Genomic DNA, 18,499 nt, shown 5'->3' with positions numbered 1-18,499 from the left:
TACTTAACATTAATTGACATGCTAAATTCATGACTAAGTAACAAATTATGACTAGTGCCAATCATCTTAGAGAACACAATTCCCTATCTCGATGCCCATTTTATCTTTAGAGGTTGAAATGACATTTTGGAGTGTATTCTTTTAGAAAATCAAATTCTCTTAGAAAAAGGTACATGATAATAAATACCTTGAAGATGAATACCATTGCTGTGAACTGTTCATGAGAATCAGATCTTTTCTATGCCATGTGAGGTGGCCAACAAGTGCCTAACTGCTCTGGTAGCAGGTGAATTCTATACAACATTGTCCTCTAGAGAGGACCACGTGCAGATAATAATCACTTTCCATTATAAATTAGCTTTACTAGGCTGAGAGGAGACTTAAATTAAGTGACACTATATTTACCCCTATAATCTTCCTCATTTTTACTTAACCCAAATATTTCAAATGCAGAAACAAAATACAATTAACCTTTCAATATGCTAGCCAGAGTAACATAAAATTCTACAAAATTCTACAAAAATGTGTGGTCCAATAAAAGAAAGAAATTGAAGAAGTGTGTGCCTGACAACTCCCTTCACATAAGCTTTCTTTCTGTGGTTATTAGTTTCTTTGGCACTTCCCCCCATAGAATTGGAAATATGTAAATATCATGTTTGTTTTAGAACAGTGCAGCATAATTAGGCAATTGTATTCTTTGTGATATTCTTTATGAGAAACTTTACCTGTGTGAACAGGATCAGCAAACAGGATCAGCAAATCACATTGCTGTGAATGTAAGGATGGTCCTGTGAATGACCACATCAGGCAGAGATTTATTTGTATTTCAGATGGGGTCACCAGGATGTGTAACCTTCATGCATACTTCTCTTTCTGCAATGTTTTCCATAAATATGCCCTATTTCCAATTCATTCTTATAAATGATGGTTCAGAACACATTCATGCTGCCACTCACTGGTTACTCATGCTTGAAATTAAAAATCTTTCAGACTAATGCCATTGCTATATTTGGTTAGGCTTTACCCATTACTCAAAGTAGGAAAAATAAGATAGGATAAGATGTTAACAGACATAATATTAATGTTAAATGGATAGCAGAATGCTTTCAGGCTATCCTAAAAGGAAATGGAATAGCGTCCATCTAATCATATGCTACATTAATATTATTAAATCTAGAAATATGATTTACATAGGAATAGTCATTGAATACTATTATGACACTCATTAAATGAATCTTTACAAGAACTTTAGTCATTGACAATAGATACAAAGGACCAATAACTCAGTTTTGGAAAAGTTTACCAAAAGAAAAAATGGACTTTCCTTCAAATTACACACATTGCCTTCTAATTGCCATTTAAAAAATATTGTTAAACCTAGTTGGTATCTGAAATATTTGCATCTTGATATTTTAAATTTTCAAAAATTATTCTTGATTACCATAGCACAAATGGTAGGAGTTCTAATTTATCATAGAAAACTCTCCATACAATTTTTTTTTAATTGAGCAAAGGAGAGAGTGCATGTCTATGTTCGTATCTGTGCTCTTCAGTGAGGTAAGGGTAAGGGCAGAGGAAGAGGAGAGAGAATCTTAAGCAGGCTCCGGGCTCATCACAGAGAGCATCATAGGACTTGATCTCACAAAGTTGAACTCATGACCTGAGCCAAAATCAAGTCATATGCTTCATAACTGAGCCACTCAGGCTCCCCCATATAAAATTTTAATGTTTTAATGAAATTGTTTCTCTTCTGAAAAAGCAAATGCTTTTTGAGGAAAGATAAAATTGCAAGGAAATTTTTTAATAAAAAAGCTACATTTTTTTAGCAAAATTAGCAAACAGTAGCTTCATTGTACACTTAATCACTTAGCTCATATTTAAGAGACTGTAGCACCAATTTAAAACAGTGACCAGGACCAGAACTGCAAAAATAGGTTATACTGGGGAGCCTGGATGGCTCCATCAGCTTAGCATCTGATTTCTGCTCAGGTCATGATTGCAGGGTCCTCAGATCAAGCCCCATGTCTGGTTCTGTGGGGAGTCTGCTTCTCTCTCTCCCTCTCTCTCTGACCCTCCCCTCACTCCTGTGCACTTGTAGGCAAGCATTTGTGCACGCGCGCGCACACACACACACACACACACACACACTCTCTCTCTCTCTCTCTCTCTCTCTCTCTATCAAATAAATACAAATCTTAAAAAAAAGAGATCATATTGCAAAGCAGTATAAATAACAAAGTGTTTATATGCTATGACAAGGACATAGTAGCAAAGTTTTCTTTTTGGAAAAAAAATACTCTTTGTTAGCTAGAATACATGTATAAATATATTCAACAATAGATATTCAAGAGTTACTTTGTGCTAAGAATTATCCTAGTTGTTAATGGCATAATAATGAATATTGCAGAGTAGATTGATGTTCTATGGAGCCTATAATAAAAAAAATTCTAAAAAAATGCCTGTGGATTTAAACAAAATATTAAAAAGATACAGAGCTTGGCAGCCTGGGTGGCTCAGCGGTTTAGTGCCTCTTTCAGCCCAGGGTCTGATCCTGGAGACCCGGAATGGAGTCCCACATCAGGCTCCCTGCATGGAGCCTGCTTCCCCCTCTACCTGTGTCTCTGCCTCTCTCTCTCTCTCTCTCTCTCTCTCTCTCGTGAATAAATAAATAAAGAAAATCTTTTAAAAGAATAAAAAGATAAAGAGCACTTTAAATTGAATAAAACAATAGGATGTAAATGAAGTCTAATTTGAATCAACTCAAGGAATTAAATGCCATCCTTAAAGTCAAATAAAGTAGTATAAGAAAAATTTGCCACCATCATAGTGCGTGAATGAATTGAGGTATTTGCTATGAAGGAGTCTAAAATGGACTGATAGGAAAGTGCAGCTTTGGGGGGATTTTTATGGATTTCCAATAATTTACCAACGATAATTCCTAAATATAGGGAATGTACATCACAGAAACGGAAAGAGATAGAAATTCTGATGGAGAGAATGAGGTGCTGAATATTCAGTGTAATAGATTTTACAGAAAGAACAGATGGAAAGATAAAAATTGAGTATTATTATTCTTAAAAGATTAACATTAATTATAGGTTCAGAAAGCAGCAAAAATTCCTAGCAGATAAAGGAAATCCATATATAAACTAAGAAGAAAGGGAGCTAAAACAAAATTTTTAATGAAAGGATTGAAAATGGAGGCATTAATAAGATCCCCTCAGATGAAGTGCTATGGTATTATAAATAACTTTATGTCAATAATTTGAAATTTTTAGGGAAATGGACAAATTTCATAAAAACAAAAACTTTTGCTAAGTGTACACTATAGAAAAAGTGAATAGTCTTCTATCTGTTTAAGAATGGAATCTATAATTTCAATCATTCCCCAAGTAGAATGGCCAGCATAGATGGCATTACTACTAAATTTTATCATACTTATTTAAGAAATGATGACAATTTTACACAAATTATCTTACAGAGTAGAGGAAGAATGAATATTTCCCAACTAATTTTTTGAAAATAGTATAATACTAATACCAGACACTGCTCTTGACAATGCAAGAAGAGAAAATTATAGTTAAATAATCCAAAATGAACATAGAAACAAAAATCCTAAACCATATCAGATAATTAAATCCAGCAATATATAAAAATATGAATATATTATGATCAATTGGAGTTTATACCAGAACTGCAAAGATTATTTTATATTTGAAAATCAATATATACTTGATTGATTAAATATAATTCATAATACTAACAGAATGATGGAGAAGTCAATCATTTCCATGAATGCTGAGATAGCATTGAGTAAAATTTAATGCCTATTCATGATTTAAAAAAAAAAAAAACCTCAGTGTACAAGTAATGGAAAAAACTTCCTCAATCTGATAAAGAGCACTTAAGAGAAATCTACAGTTAACACCATTCTTAATTGCAAAATATTGCATGCTTTCTCACAGACATCAGAAAAAAAGACAAAGGTGGTAATTCTACATCCATTTTATTTATCATTGTACAGGACTTGTGAGCCAATGCAATAAAATAAGAGGGAAAAAAAGGGAAAGAAGGAAGAAAAGAAAGAGAGATTTAAAACATAAATACTGGAAAAGAAGATGTACAAATATCTTAACCGTTTGTTATGACATCTTCATAGAAAATACAAAGAAATTGGCAAACTACTACTAGAACTACCTAAGTTATCAAGTTCTTAGGATGTATGTTAATATTCCAAGATATAATTGTCTGTCTACATGTTCATAGAAACAATTGGGAAATATAATTTAAATTATAACATTTGCACACACACACATTTCCAAGCTGTCTGCTGGGAGGGCACAGAAACAATGACACTGTGTTAGCAATGACCATACCTAGTAACCAGATCTGGGTTTCTAATACTGTTCTCCAATAAAAGGGACCAGGGATCCTTGGAGAAATTGCTGATTCTAGGGCTGGAGCAGGGAATATACAAGATGAGTCTGGAACATCTTTTAGTGGCAGGATGCAAGAAAGTGCTCCAAAAACAGAACTATGGGAATATGTGAAAGGACACAGGACTCAACTGAATGGGCACCCAATGGCCAAAACCGTAATGATTTGAACATCATAGATAATATAGTACTGAATTCCAACCCAAAGTGTAAAATAAATATCTATGAATCCATACTGGTATAAATAAATCATCGGACAAATATTTAAATGGGGAAGAGTAGATAAATGTTCTATATAGAAGAATGCCAAAAGATATGCAGACATGATCCTTGCAAGGGCATGGAGAATAATCCTCCCCTATCCTTAAGTAAAGTCTGTACACTGCTTTTCCACAGAGGTGAAAAAAGGATTAATATTAAAGTGGTGAAGTCTGACAAGTCATTATTAATGAGAGTGTATACTGTCCTAAGTGATAGTACATACCCTTGATATAAAGTAAGGAGAATGGCACTTTACCTCCATGGTCTTCCTTCCCAAATTACATGATTCCAGGCTACTCATTAAAAAAAGTCAATTGAGGGACATTCTACAAAGTACCTGACCCATATTCAAAATTGTTAAGGCCATAAAATACAAGGAAAGTATAAGGAGATAGGACACCTAAATATAATGTAGTATCCTGGATCAGTCCTGGGACAGTAAAAGACATTAGAAGTAATAAGTAAATACTAAAAATATATATAGATTTCAGATAATAATAATGTGTCAAACACTTGTTCATTAGTTGTGACAAATATATTAATTCAAGATGTTAATAGAGGACACTGGGAAGGAGGTATGGGGGAACTCTATGCTATCTTTGCAATTCTTCTGTAGATCTGAAACTATTCTAAAGTAAAACTATTTTTAAAAATTAAAAAATGTAATATTTATGACCATACATCAACACTTGGGAACAAAAAAAATATATGACAAGCTCTGAAAAATGTAACTGAGAATAACGGAAGAAGATAAATTGATACACTAGCTCATGGATTAGAAGATGTACTACTTGTTTTGGGGATTGTTTTGTATTTAATGATTTATGTGTTCTGTAGAAAGAGGGCCCTAACTTTGGTAAAGGAGATGTATACCAAATTGAAGCAAACATTTATTTTAGAAATACCATAAATTTCCCCTTTAAAGCCAGGAACAATATAAATTTCACTCAATACTGTTTTTGCTAAAACAGCAAGATGAGTAAAACATGGACAGTATATAAGGACCAGGAAGAATAAATTAATATATTATTCATAGATAAAATGATTGCATGAAGGAACTAGAAAATCTTAGGACTAAAATGAAAGCATATTAAAACAATGTATAAAACAATCATATTCCAACATACCAGCAATAAAGATTTAGAAAATATGACAAAAATGTTGCAATTTAAAAATATATATTTTTAAAATAAAGGAAAAATTAACATTAAAATATATGCAAGAAAAAAAATAAAAAAATAAAATATATGCAAGAAATTTATGAGAGATTGTGTGTCTTTGTTGAATAATAGTAAACAATATTTCAATAAAGAAGAGATATATTCACGGATGGGAAACTCAATATTTTAAGGTGACCATTCTCTCAACACTCGTCCATATATTCAACTTTATTTTGTGGAACTTGACAAGATAATACAAAAATGATACGAAAAAACAAACTTCCAAGAGAGTCAAGAATACTTTGAAAAAGAATAAACTGTGTATTAGGAAAGTTGTCCTATTAAATATCAAATCCAATTTAAAACTACATTAAATAAAACTATAATATTGGTGCAGGCATAGAAAGATTGACCATTGGCAGAAAATTAAGAATTTTGAAACAGATTCATTTAATATATATAATATAATATAATATATATATTATATAATATATAGGTATATATGTATATAATTACATACGAAAGAGGTACAATTGCAGATTAGTAGAAGTAATTATTCGATTGTGAAATAAATAAAAGTAAATGCCTACTGCACATCATATATAAATATACCACAACACAAAATTCCAGGTGAACTAAAACCTAAATAGGAAAATCAAAAATGCTTTTAGAAGAAAATGTCTTTATGAACTTAGATGAGAGAAGGATTTCTTCAGACAATGAAGCACAAACCAATGAGTAAAACAAGGGTAGATTTTGTAAATTAAAATGAAATAATTTATACATCAAAAGACATCATGAATACACTGAAAAAAAAGCAAAATTGGTATTTCAAATGCATGTAACTGAGCATTCATCTTCAGAATAATATATGTGTGTGTGTAGTGTATGTTGGTGTATACATTATAAAAACAAACAAGCATAAATGTATAAAAGATATAAAAGTCATTTTGCACCAAGGACACCAGAATGACAAAAAAAAAAAAAAAATCAAGAAAAACACGTAACCACACTATTTAATCAAGGAAGTAGGTAATAACAGAAATTATATCCAAAGTGAGTAAACATTAGCTGTGGGAGATGTAAAACAATAGAAAATCTCATAAAATTAATAGCAGGTGTTTAAGACAGAATGGCCACTTTGGAGCACAATTTAGTAATATTTGAGCCAAATAATTTCACTTCTGAGAATACAGCCTTTGGCCAAATAATTCCACTACTGGGTATATATCCTATAGAATATTCTGCATATGCATAGTAGAAGAAAATGTGCAACAATTTTCAATCCAGGGTTTTCATAGTGGTAAAAACATTAAAAACAATCAGAATGTCCAGCAAATGTAGAATGGATAAAAACAATACAAATACAATATGGAATACTTCCTGAAATGAAAATGAATGGAAGAGCCTAAGGCTTATCTCAAAAAACATAAATCTGAGCCCAAAAATCAAATTACATGTGGACACTGCAGTATGACCATTTTATTCATGTTTTCATGATTGTAGAATGGAATTTATGTCTTAATATCAGGCTCAGTAAAAAAGCTTCTTTTGGAAAAGTAGGGAAACAGTGTCTGGGGCAAGAGTACATGGTCAGCTTCAATTTATTTTTGATGTTTACTTTCTTAAGATGATAGGCACATTAGTGTTACTTTTCTATGCAAAGTGTATTTTGCATAGGTAATAACTCTATTTGATTAAAACAACTAAGATATACTTCAAAAAAAAGAATGTGTAGGATTTTCCATTAAGAATCTGTAATGGAACTGTTGGTGGGAATGTGAACTGGTGCAGCCACTCTGAAAAACTGTGTGGAGGTTCCTCAAAGAGTTAAAAATAGACCTGCCCTACGACCCAGCAATTGCACTGTTGGGGATTTACCCCAAAGATTCAGATGCAATGAAACGTCGGGACACCTGCACCCCGATGTTTCTAGCAGCAATGGCCACAATAGCCAAACTGTGGAAGGAGCCTCGGTGTCCATCGAAAGATGAATGGATAAAGAAGATGTGGTTTATGTATACAATGGAATATTACTCAGCCATTAGAAACGACAAATACCCACCATTTGCTTCAACGTGGATGGAACTGGAGGGTATTATGCTGAGTGAAATAAGTCAATCCGAGAAGGACAAACAGTGTATGTTCTCATTCATTTGGGGAATATAAATAATAGTGAAAAGGAATATAAAGGAAGGGAGAAGAAATGTTGGGAAATACCAGGAAGGGAGACAGAACATAAAGACTCCTAACTCGGGGAAATGAACTAGGGGTGGTGGAAGGGGGGAGGAGGGCGGGTGTTGGAGGGGAATGGGTGACGGGCACTGAGGCGGACACTTGACGGGATGAGCACTGGGTGTTTTTCTGTATGTTGGTAAATTGAACACCAAAAAAAATTAATTAAAAAAAAAAAGAATCTGTAATGGACACTGTAAATCTTTTATGGTATACTAGTTTTAGATTTCTTTGGAGACTATAATCATCCAATGATTCAAAGTAGCATCTACATATGCATGATTATTGTTGCAACTAAAATGTGAACCCATCATTTATGTGAAAAATAAAGAAAATGTACAGTTTGACAATTCTGTGAGATCACAGCAGATCTTCAGATGCTCTTACCCAAACCTCCCATACATTTCTGTCTACAGACACCTGAAAACCTATTATATCAAAACTATCTAACCTTTTTTGTTTTTATTTTGTAAGAATAATTTATTCTTTCAGCACTACTGAAAAGTAATGGTTCAATGAGTAAATATTGACTTAAGGCAGATAGCCGAGTACTTCTCTAACTCTAACATATGTGTAACAAGATGGAGAGCCATCTGTTTTCTGAAGATAGGAGGTTAAGCTAGTATATTCAGTTTGAGAAAGTGCTATACATACACACCCAAATTACTACATTCAGATATGTTTGTTTTTTTAAAAAAAAGTCCAAATTACAACTGCTTTCATCTTAGCATTTAAGCCTTATCCACAACTCATAACAGGTTTTTCAAGAGTCACATTAATGTGATCTTAAGCTTCCTTCATAGAAGCAATAAAAACAATCATGAGCCTCTTTCATTACCACATGTTTAGAAGGTAGGACAGACATACCTCCCTTACCAAGGTCATATCACAAAAGGCGAACAAGAATGACTCTAATGATGGTAAACCACTTTTATCTTTAATTAAAAAAAAATTTTTTTTTAAAGAACTGTGGCTTCCAATAGTTGTTAAATCACTGCCTGCTTAAGAATGTGAACTTGGAATAATGGAGGCTGAACATGTCCTTAGAGAATCTCATTATATATGACACATAACTCAAATGTAAAACAAATAAGGAAGTTTAAAAATTTCAGGATATTTATAGAAAAGCATTCACCACTATGTGTCGAGAATAATAAAATTGTACTCAAATGAGAATGGTTGGAACTATATTAGGTTAATTAGACAAATAAATATTGGGAAATAACAAGTTCCACAGTTAAAAATAAATTATAATTTATGTTATTGGAAAGATGCACATATAATTTTTTAAAAAGATTTATTTATTTATGTGAGAGAGGAGGGGAGAAAGAGCACAAATGGAGGAGTGGCAGAAAGAGAAAGAATTCCAAGCACACTCCCTGCTAAGCATGGAGCCTGATGATGCCAGGAGCTTGATCCCAGGACCCTGAGATCATAACCTGAGCTGAAATCAAGAGTTAAACTCTTAACCAACCAAGAGACCCAGGTGCCCCAACACACAAAAATATTTAAAAAAAAATTTCGTGCAAGAAGAAAATGCAAAATACATTAAAATTTTGAATAACTTGTTTTTTAAAACAAATGGGTAAATATATAGAATATCTACTAGAGAGATTTTCTCAAGAATCAAATAATTATCTCAAATGGAACTAAAGATGAATTTAAAAAAGAGGAGAGATACAATGGTGAGAAACTAGACCAGCAGTGGGAGCTTAATTATTTGGTCAGTAAACAGACATTGAAGACAGTTAAGGTCTTTGTTAAGCAAAGACATATAGATTGGGAGAATTATTTGGATTTATTGTAGATATGAGATCTCAGGTGAAACAACATCCACTAATGATTATAGGTAATTTGAAATTCCATCCTCACAATTTTAATACATTGTCATAGTTGAATTAGGTATTTGTGTTGTAAAAAACAAAAATAAACTATATTAGTATAAGAAGTCTAAATATTTTTAAATATATATAAATGGTTTTATATAAATAAATTAATTTGAACAATATTATAGCAACTACAATAACAAGACAAAGTTTAGTTGCAGAGCTGTGATGGCAGAAACTGAATAAAATATACCAATCTAAACAAGTTGTAGGAAAATATTCTATGAATCTTAAGATATAAATATAACAATAAGTCTTAATTCTCTCCATTCCTATGCACATGGACACCATATTGCAGCTCTTCTATATGATATCATTAAATTTTTTTAAATATTAAATCTGACTATATGAGTAGAAATAATATCACCTGTTTAAAAGTTTAGAAGACTAAAAAGAAAGATAACCAACATAGACATAGTAAATTTTATAATACTTAACCTCTGAGATGCCTGATTAATGTTCATTGATGTTGCTTGATTCTGAAGAGGACGATGATAGATGCTAAAAATGATTTCCAGAAAAATACATTATGATAGAATATGTATAGATGGAAAGAATTCCTATGTTAGAGAAGGGAAATTAAACCAAGAAGAGTCACTGCAAGAGTATATTTGCAATATTCTGCAAGCTTTTTGTGTAAGATTATTTTAATAATATGAATATTACACAAAATAAAGGGAATCTAAAATTATTAAAGGTAAGACATTTAATTTTTTTAAAAGATTTTATTTTATTTATTCATGAAGGACACACACAGAGAGGCAAAGACACAGGCAGAGGGAGAGGCAGGCTCCATCCAGAGAACCCAATGGGGAGTTCTCTCCATCCAGAGAACTCAATCTGGGGACCGGGATCACACCCTGAGCCTAAGGCAGAGGCTCAACCACTGAGTCATCCAGGCATTCCATAAAGGTAAGAAATTTTAGCTGGTGAAGTCATCCTCTATATAGTGCGCCACAACCATTTAGCAGTAGATTGATGAATTACATTATAAAAAGCAAAGACCTTCCAGAACCTGACAATCTTTCTGGTTTTAATGAGAAGAAAATTTGGTGACGTCTTCTCTTTTTTCCCAAGACTCTTCCTTCACCCCAGAAAGACAAGTAAGGCTGTAAATCTTTCCAACTATTGCTGCCCAAAGTATTTTGTGAAAGAGATCTTGCTAAAGAGAAAGTATAAACATATTTTTAGGTTTTCAAGATTTTACAGTGTGTATAGCAGCTATTAAAATGAGAAAGTTACCAGAGCTCGAAATACAATTTGAAAAGTCTAAGTAGAAAAAAGCCAACAGAGATTCTTTCATCTTTAAACACAATTTGGACTAGGAATGTATGGTAGAGGAAAAAATTTTCCACCCCAAAATGTGTCTCTTTGGCATATGGATTGTTTTAGGTCGATTATTTTTAAGAAACAGAAAACTCAAGAAGTTTTTCTTTTACTAACTGCTTAAAAGAATTTAGATAGAAGACCTGTTCCAGGAAGGGAGCTAGGACCATAGTTAACTATAGTTATAATATGAAGTAGGATGGGTAGATAGGTAGGAACCAGCAAGGCCTGTTTGATCAAAGTCCTCTCAATATCCCACAGTTTCTGAGTTGGCCAGCAAACATTTGTTTACCAAACATTTACTCTTTTTCATCTTCCTGTAAATTGCTTTCCTTAGCTTTGAGGTCCCAGACTTCTCTCCCCTTCTGTTCAGGATGACCTATGTACCGCATCTTGCCTGTCTTTGGAATCTTTTCTGTTTATGTGAATCCTTCTGATGTATGTTATTAAATTTGATTTTCTTCTGTTACCTGTCTCATGTCAATTTAATTCTTAAACCAGCCAAGAGAATCTTGAGGGTAGAAGAAAATTTTTCTCCCCAATAGTACAAATGCAGGACATAAATCACAGCCAGATATTCAATGAGAATCTAGAATGCATCAGAGTCTAAAATAGCATTATAGTCATTTTGGAATCAGAATTGCACCAGAACAACACTATGCTTATGTAAGCAAATTATGTGCATTTTCTCTGTGTTTACACAAACACACACATTCATATTATTTTTTTAAGGATTTTTCTAAAATTTATTTATTAATGAGAGAGAGAGAGAGAGAGAGAGAGAGAGGCAGAGACACAGGGAGAGGGAGAAGCAGGCTCCATGCACCGGGAGCCCGACGCGGAACTCGATCCTGGGACTCCAGGATCACGCCCTGGGCTGAAGGTGGCGCCAAACCGCCAAGCCACAAGGGCTGCCCACACATTCATATTAATTTATACACTGTATTTAAGATAATTCTATATAATGCAAATATGTGAGCTCAGTTCTTCTTCACTGATGTTTTTACTATAGTTGTATTATATTGAGTTTGATAAAACCACAAAGATGCCACTAAGTGACTAAATATTGCATACATGAGAAAAAGAATTAAAAAAAAAAGATGCCTAAGTCTCTTCCTATTGAGATAGATCCTGTACGCATATGCGCATCTCTACATCCACCCATAATAATTTACATATTAGATTATTTTTCCTTAGAAAATTTTCTTTTAAGTCGTTCTGAGGTATGTACAATAACATAGCTCTCTACTTAATAATGGTTTTGGAAGCTAATAAATCTTTAAGTATTTTACATCCTATTTTAGCTAAAATCAACTTTGAAAATTAATGCAAATTATACTCGCTAAATTTAGGAATGGAGTATAATTCTAGGTAATTTAAGAACCACCATACAGTTTCAATTTAAAAAAAAAAGTTGCCTGCTAGCTGATTTTACAGATATCCAGTGATTCATGAGTCTATCTCTGCATTTTATTTCAGCTAAAATGCACAATAAAGGCTGCAGTGCAAAGTAGAGATACAACATGATCTTTAGAGAAAGCTATAAAATTCAAATTAGAATAAATTTGCTGTGTAATGATAATTTTTCGGCCTTAATAACTTCATTATATAAAATGTTCTCGATTACATAGTAATGAAGTCTCTGTTCAATGAAATTCAGTAAAGTAAGGCATATACCACAATTCACAAAATATTTATGATATTTTAGCAAATATTATATTCATTTGGAAAAGAAACAAAATAAAATGCTTAAAATAATATTATAAACATATTATAAACATACAGAATTATTGAACATGAAATTATTTAATCCTATGTTTATGTCTGGTTATTAAAAAGCATAGAAAAGAAATAAGTTATATGGTAAAATTTTAGTTTTAATTTGAGGTAATATTTAAATACCAAAATGGGAAAAATCAATCTTGTTTTCACTTATATTTATTTCTCTAATATACCATCACCAAATGAAAAGTTATTATTTGCAGTTGATTATAATTTAATTATACCATTAATTTTATTTTTAAAAATCTAATTATATTAATTTTGGCTTTAAATTACATAACAGCAGAAAATTTGTCATTCATGTAATTACAAATGACTTTAGTATGAAACTTGTTACAAAGTAAACATGCCTACCATTGTTGTCTCAGCAATGGAGCCAAAGCTGTTTATGAATATGTTGCATGTGACATTAACAGGAGGACCTGAAAGAGAGATGAAAACATAAGGGCTCTTTATTTTCAAATAATCCCATGCTTTTCATTAATAATTTTTATTTTATTTTATTTTAATTATTATTTTAAAAAGAAAATATGTATTTTTATATTTGTATACGCCCTGATTCTGTGAATAATCTGAATTGAAAAATCACAAATTCATAGTCTCCTTTGAACACTGATGCTGGCCCTTATACAAGTCATTAATCTCATTTAGTCTCAGTTTCCTTGATTTGATATCTCTAGTAACTTTGTAAATGTCTGATTTGGTAAATCTAACATCTGAACACCTTCAGGCTGTTTCTATTGATTTTTCCCCCTTATTTATGGGCCCTATTTTGCTGCATATTTTTTGTCACATAATTTTTGTGAGGTTAAAAACTGGATACATTAGATAATACAATGTGGCAACTCTGGAAACCAGACCTTCACTTGCATCCCACAAATGGTCTCTGCTGCTGTTCTTTGCTGGTGTTCTTTGCTATTTAGTGACTTATCCAGGTAAGTCACTAATCACACTAAATAATCACTTTACCTAAAAAATGTCTGCATTTCCCTATGGTGTGCAGCCACTGAGGTCTCTGCTCAGTGACCTTAGTGGTCAACTAGTGATTGGTCAGATTACCTTATTGCCCTGAGTCAATACATCTTCCACCCTTTGCCAGGGACTTCATGTTTGTTTGGAGGGATGCCTTTAGTGTTCAGGCCTTTACCTTCACTTCCTTTCTTGCACAGGGTTTGAAGTCAGCCAGAGGTGAGAGGTTGGGGACCTCCCAGGTCTTCCCTAGGCATGGACACAGCCTTACACTTGTGTGTACTCTCTAGACCTACAAGAGGATATTAGAGCTTTTCAAAGCTGCCTTGGAGCATCTCATTCTTCAGATCTTTTAAAAATTTTTGTTCAGGCTCTTGTTTGCCCAACTGGTATCACAGCCTTAGGCAGCTGCAGCGTTAAACCTTTTCTTGTAATCATTTTCAACAAATGCCCAAGGATAGGATTGCCCTACTGGGAGAATTCCCAGTCATAGCCCAATAACAATAAGCCCTCTGAGTGGGACTCCTCTAAGGAGTAGGCCAGGTTAAAGTAACATAGCTGTGGAGATGGACTTTCTGAGGGGCCAGCCTTTGACACATGCTGGGCTCCTGGACTGTACAGCTTCTGTGGTTGAGAGGTTTCTGGTTTTCAAGGCTACCAAGAGCTCAGGAGTGGAACCTATTTAAATACTCTCTGTTTCTAGAGAAGCCTATTGGTTTGTTAATTACACATTCCTTAGTGTGTTGCAAGCTTTTCAGAGCCTTTAAAGTTCATTTTGACCATTTTTCCAGTATTTCTGTTGCTTTTTTTTGGAGGAGTGAATTTACAGAGAACATCGCTCCACCATTCCAGAAGTCCCCTATAAGTGCCTGATTTAGCATTCATCATAAAACCAACAAATTTTGTTTTTATGAGATCCATTTATTCACTCCTTTACTAAATATTTAAAACTGTGTACACCAAATTGAAGAAGACGCAATGAGATTATTACCTAGCAGAGTAGAAGGAATAAGATCTTATAAATTGGTGATTACTTCTCGTTACCAGGTGTTGTGCAGATTCATAGATACCATTTAATCCATATCACATTGACAGTGGGTAATATTACCATTTTAAAAATAGTGAATTAAAGCTCAGAGAGGATGACATAAGGTGCTAATAAATAGTACGTTTAGATTTGAATCATCAGTCTGATTCTAGGAATCATTCTTTTTCCCCATCATATCAGGTTGTCCCACGATCTTCACATAACATTACATCCAAAGGATTCCATTATCTGGCTACTGACTTTGTTATGAAGCTGAAATAGTATGTGGTAGGGATTAAAATAACTCTATGAGTTAAACTCACCTAATAGATAATGCCACACACAAAAACCTTATCTAAGATAGCAGCCCCTTGCCCTGTATCTCTATGTCCCCCTCACTAAAGATAATCCCTTCAATTTATTTAATGGATTCTTTGGGGATTTACCTAATTTTCTTTAAATAATGAGTTTATTTTGCTACTCTTAAGTGTTCCAGTTTTGGATGCCTCCACAGCAGAAGAGGATTTAGCTTTCTATCAAGCATTATCACCATCCCTATTAACATAAACCTTTTTTTCTGTCCTCCTAGGACACAGATACTGTTGCATTGTCATTGTTGTTAGATTTGTATATACTTTTTCTATCATGACAAGGTGAATATTACCTCCAACTAAGTCATGCAATAAATTATGACTACTTTTCCTGTCCTGACAAACATTTTCTGGAGGTTGATAATTGCTTTACGTATTTTACATAGTTTCCTCCATATGTATCATTAACTTACCCACAAGTTCTAAAATGTCTAAATTATGTTTCAATGTCAGATTCATCACATATTTTATTAGCTTTATCGTCCTTTGCATTTACTCCAAAATGAAACTTTTTGTTTTGGAGCCTAGCAGTGATCTTATGATCTCACATGATCATTATACTGGGGATTACTTCTATCTTCTCTTTGGTGGGATCTCCTTTCTTGGCCCGCATATTTTCCTTTTTCTTCGTTTAATTCTTCATTGTATTTTTTTTTAAGATTTTATTTATTTATTTGAGAGTGAGTGAGAGAGAGAACAAGCACACAGAGGGAGAGGGAGAAGCAGACTCCCCACTGAGCAGAAAGCCCAATGTGACGTTCCATCTTGAGACCCTCGGATTATTCATTACTGAATGAGCCACCCAGGCACCCCTATTTCTTCATCTTAGTAGAGCATGTCCTTTAGTAATTTTTGGAGAAATGGTGCACATGGATATGAAGCTTTGGAGAATTTGCTTGTTCACAATTTGTTTAAACATCCTCTCAATTAACACCTAATTTTGGTATACAATTTTAGGCTGAAAGGGTTTTTTTCTGAATTTTAAAGATATTTCTCATTGTTTTTTTATTTTTTGTATTGCTATTAAAAATATACAAAGCCATTCTAATTCTCAATCCTTTGTAAAGATAAAAAAAATCTTTGTGCCAATATTTAAAAATAAATTTAAAAAATAAAAACATAACAATGCCTCATTAGTTAGAATAGCTGAAAATTATTTGTGGTTTCAATTTTCATTTTCTTGATTGCAGGTGCACAATTTTCATCTTTGCTTTTGTACTCATTTTCTCATATCCATTTGTCTTGCTTGAATAAGACAGGGGGAAAAACAATAAAATTATTCAAAAATGAAGCTCATGATCCATAAGCCAATGAATTCTATGCACATTGAAATAATCTTTAAAATAAATCTGTACCTAATTCTATGCACATTGAAACAATCTTTAAAATAAATCTGTACCTGATTTTAACCTAGATGATATGGCATGCAACCAAAACACCAATATTTGTAAAAGTTCCCCAGGTGATTCAGATGTACAACAATGCTGGAAACCACTGGCCTAAGGAACTTCAGAGTAGGAACCTCTGTGGCCATTATACTATAGGGCTAAAAATGAAAGATTTTCTTAGAAGTGAAGAAAAAGGGAAGAGTCAGAACTTGGAGTTAGGCCTTGAAGATGCAAGGCCATTAATTTTGATTAGAGAGTGGCCTATTATAAGTTTGATCAACAATGCTAATAAAACAAGTAAATGCTGCACAGTTAGAAAGAGCCCAGAATCTATTGACCATCAAGATGCATAGAACATAAAATTAAACAGAAATAGAAAATAAATTATTTTAAATATGAAGGATGGACATTAAAGAACAAGAAAATCTCATGAAAGTCCTGAATCCAAGAGGTGCTATAATTATTTGACTACTAGTAGACAGATTTTTAAAAAATATTTCTTTCTTATTTCTAAATATTTACAAATGTTTAAAATTTTTAAGACAATAAGGGTGTCTTATACATCAATATGTGACAGAGGAGAAAGCATGAATCTTTTATATCCTGATTATTTTATCCCATCACAAGAGAAGTATGAAGTCACAATTAACTGTTAGATTCCTTTGACTTAATATAAGTCTAAAGTACTGAACCCTAAAATATGTACAAGTACCTGGCAATTTTGAAAAGCTAAAAACAATCATTCATATTTTAAAAGTTATTGTTTTCTAGAGAATGCTCAAACTTTGCTATTTTCTTTTGCTGCTAACAGTAATATGAATATAGGGAATATTGCTTAGCTTGAGACAAATTCTTCTGTGCTCTACTGACACACAGCCTTTGGAAAAGGAAAAACACAAGGACATTGGTATTTGGGTTAATTCATCTTTCACAAAAAATCATCTTTCAGGGATCCCTGGGTGGTGCAGCGGTTTGGCGCCTGCCTTTGGCCCAGGGCACGATCCTGGAGACCCCGGATCGAATCCCACATCGGGCTCCCAGTGCATGGAGCCTGCTTCTCCCTCTGCCTGTGTCTCCGCCTCTCTCTCTCTCTCTCTCTCTGTGTGACTATAATAAATAAATAATTAATTAATTTAAAAAAATCATCTTTCGATAAAATGTTGATGGAAGTGCATCCATGTTGGGAAACATGGCCCAGTATATTCTTGTCACTATAAGACCGCCTGCTCATCTGACTGTGAACTCACTGGGTTAAATTGGAATTAATAAAACAATGAGGGGGATGGGCAGTTGATTTTTCTTATTTTAATTTAGCAAGAGGCAGGGGCTTTATTTTAGGGACTTTAATTTCTTTGTGGACATTGAATAAAAAATGAGGCATTTTTTATTATGTTGTTTCATCTCACCCTTTAAATTTAATTATTACTTTATAATTTTACATGGTGGTGGTGAAAATAGAATGAAAGTGGAAATTCAGTATAGGCTTTGGGAGCCTGAAGTGAGTGCTATTTGTTTGGATACATTTCAGTGTCTCTTGGGCTTTATGGCACTTCCTAATGAGTCCAGGAAGATTCTGAAAGTAGCAGTATTAAGTTCGGTGGAAGGCTCCTCTGAGGAATTTGCCTTCTCTCTAAAATGCACTGGCATCCCAAGTTGAT

At 33.2% G+C, this 18,499-nt stretch overlaps 1 protein-coding gene across 2 annotated transcripts in view; it reads right to left on the bottom strand.

The window, feature by feature from the left end:
* Positions 1 to 18,499, bottom strand: part of GLRA3 (glycine receptor alpha 3) — a 183,714-nt gene that overhangs the window by 115,372 nt on the left and 49,843 nt on the right. For both annotated transcript variants that reach the window (XM_026017550.2, XM_072719654.1), the window contains exon 3: positions 13,441 to 13,508. In XM_026017550.2, the coding sequence (XP_025873335.1) occupies positions 13,441 to 13,508 (68 nt within the window). The remainder of the gene's footprint in view (positions 1 to 13,440; positions 13,509 to 18,499) is intronic.

The sequence above is a fragment of the Vulpes vulpes genome, chromosome 9, assembly GCF_048418805.1.
Source record: "Vulpes vulpes isolate BD-2025 chromosome 9, VulVul3, whole genome shotgun sequence".
Classification (NCBI taxonomy): domain Eukaryota; kingdom Metazoa; phylum Chordata; class Mammalia; order Carnivora; family Canidae; genus Vulpes; species Vulpes vulpes.
The sequence above is the reverse complement of the archived record's forward strand: the minus strand, read 5'-3'. Positions and strand labels throughout refer to the sequence as shown.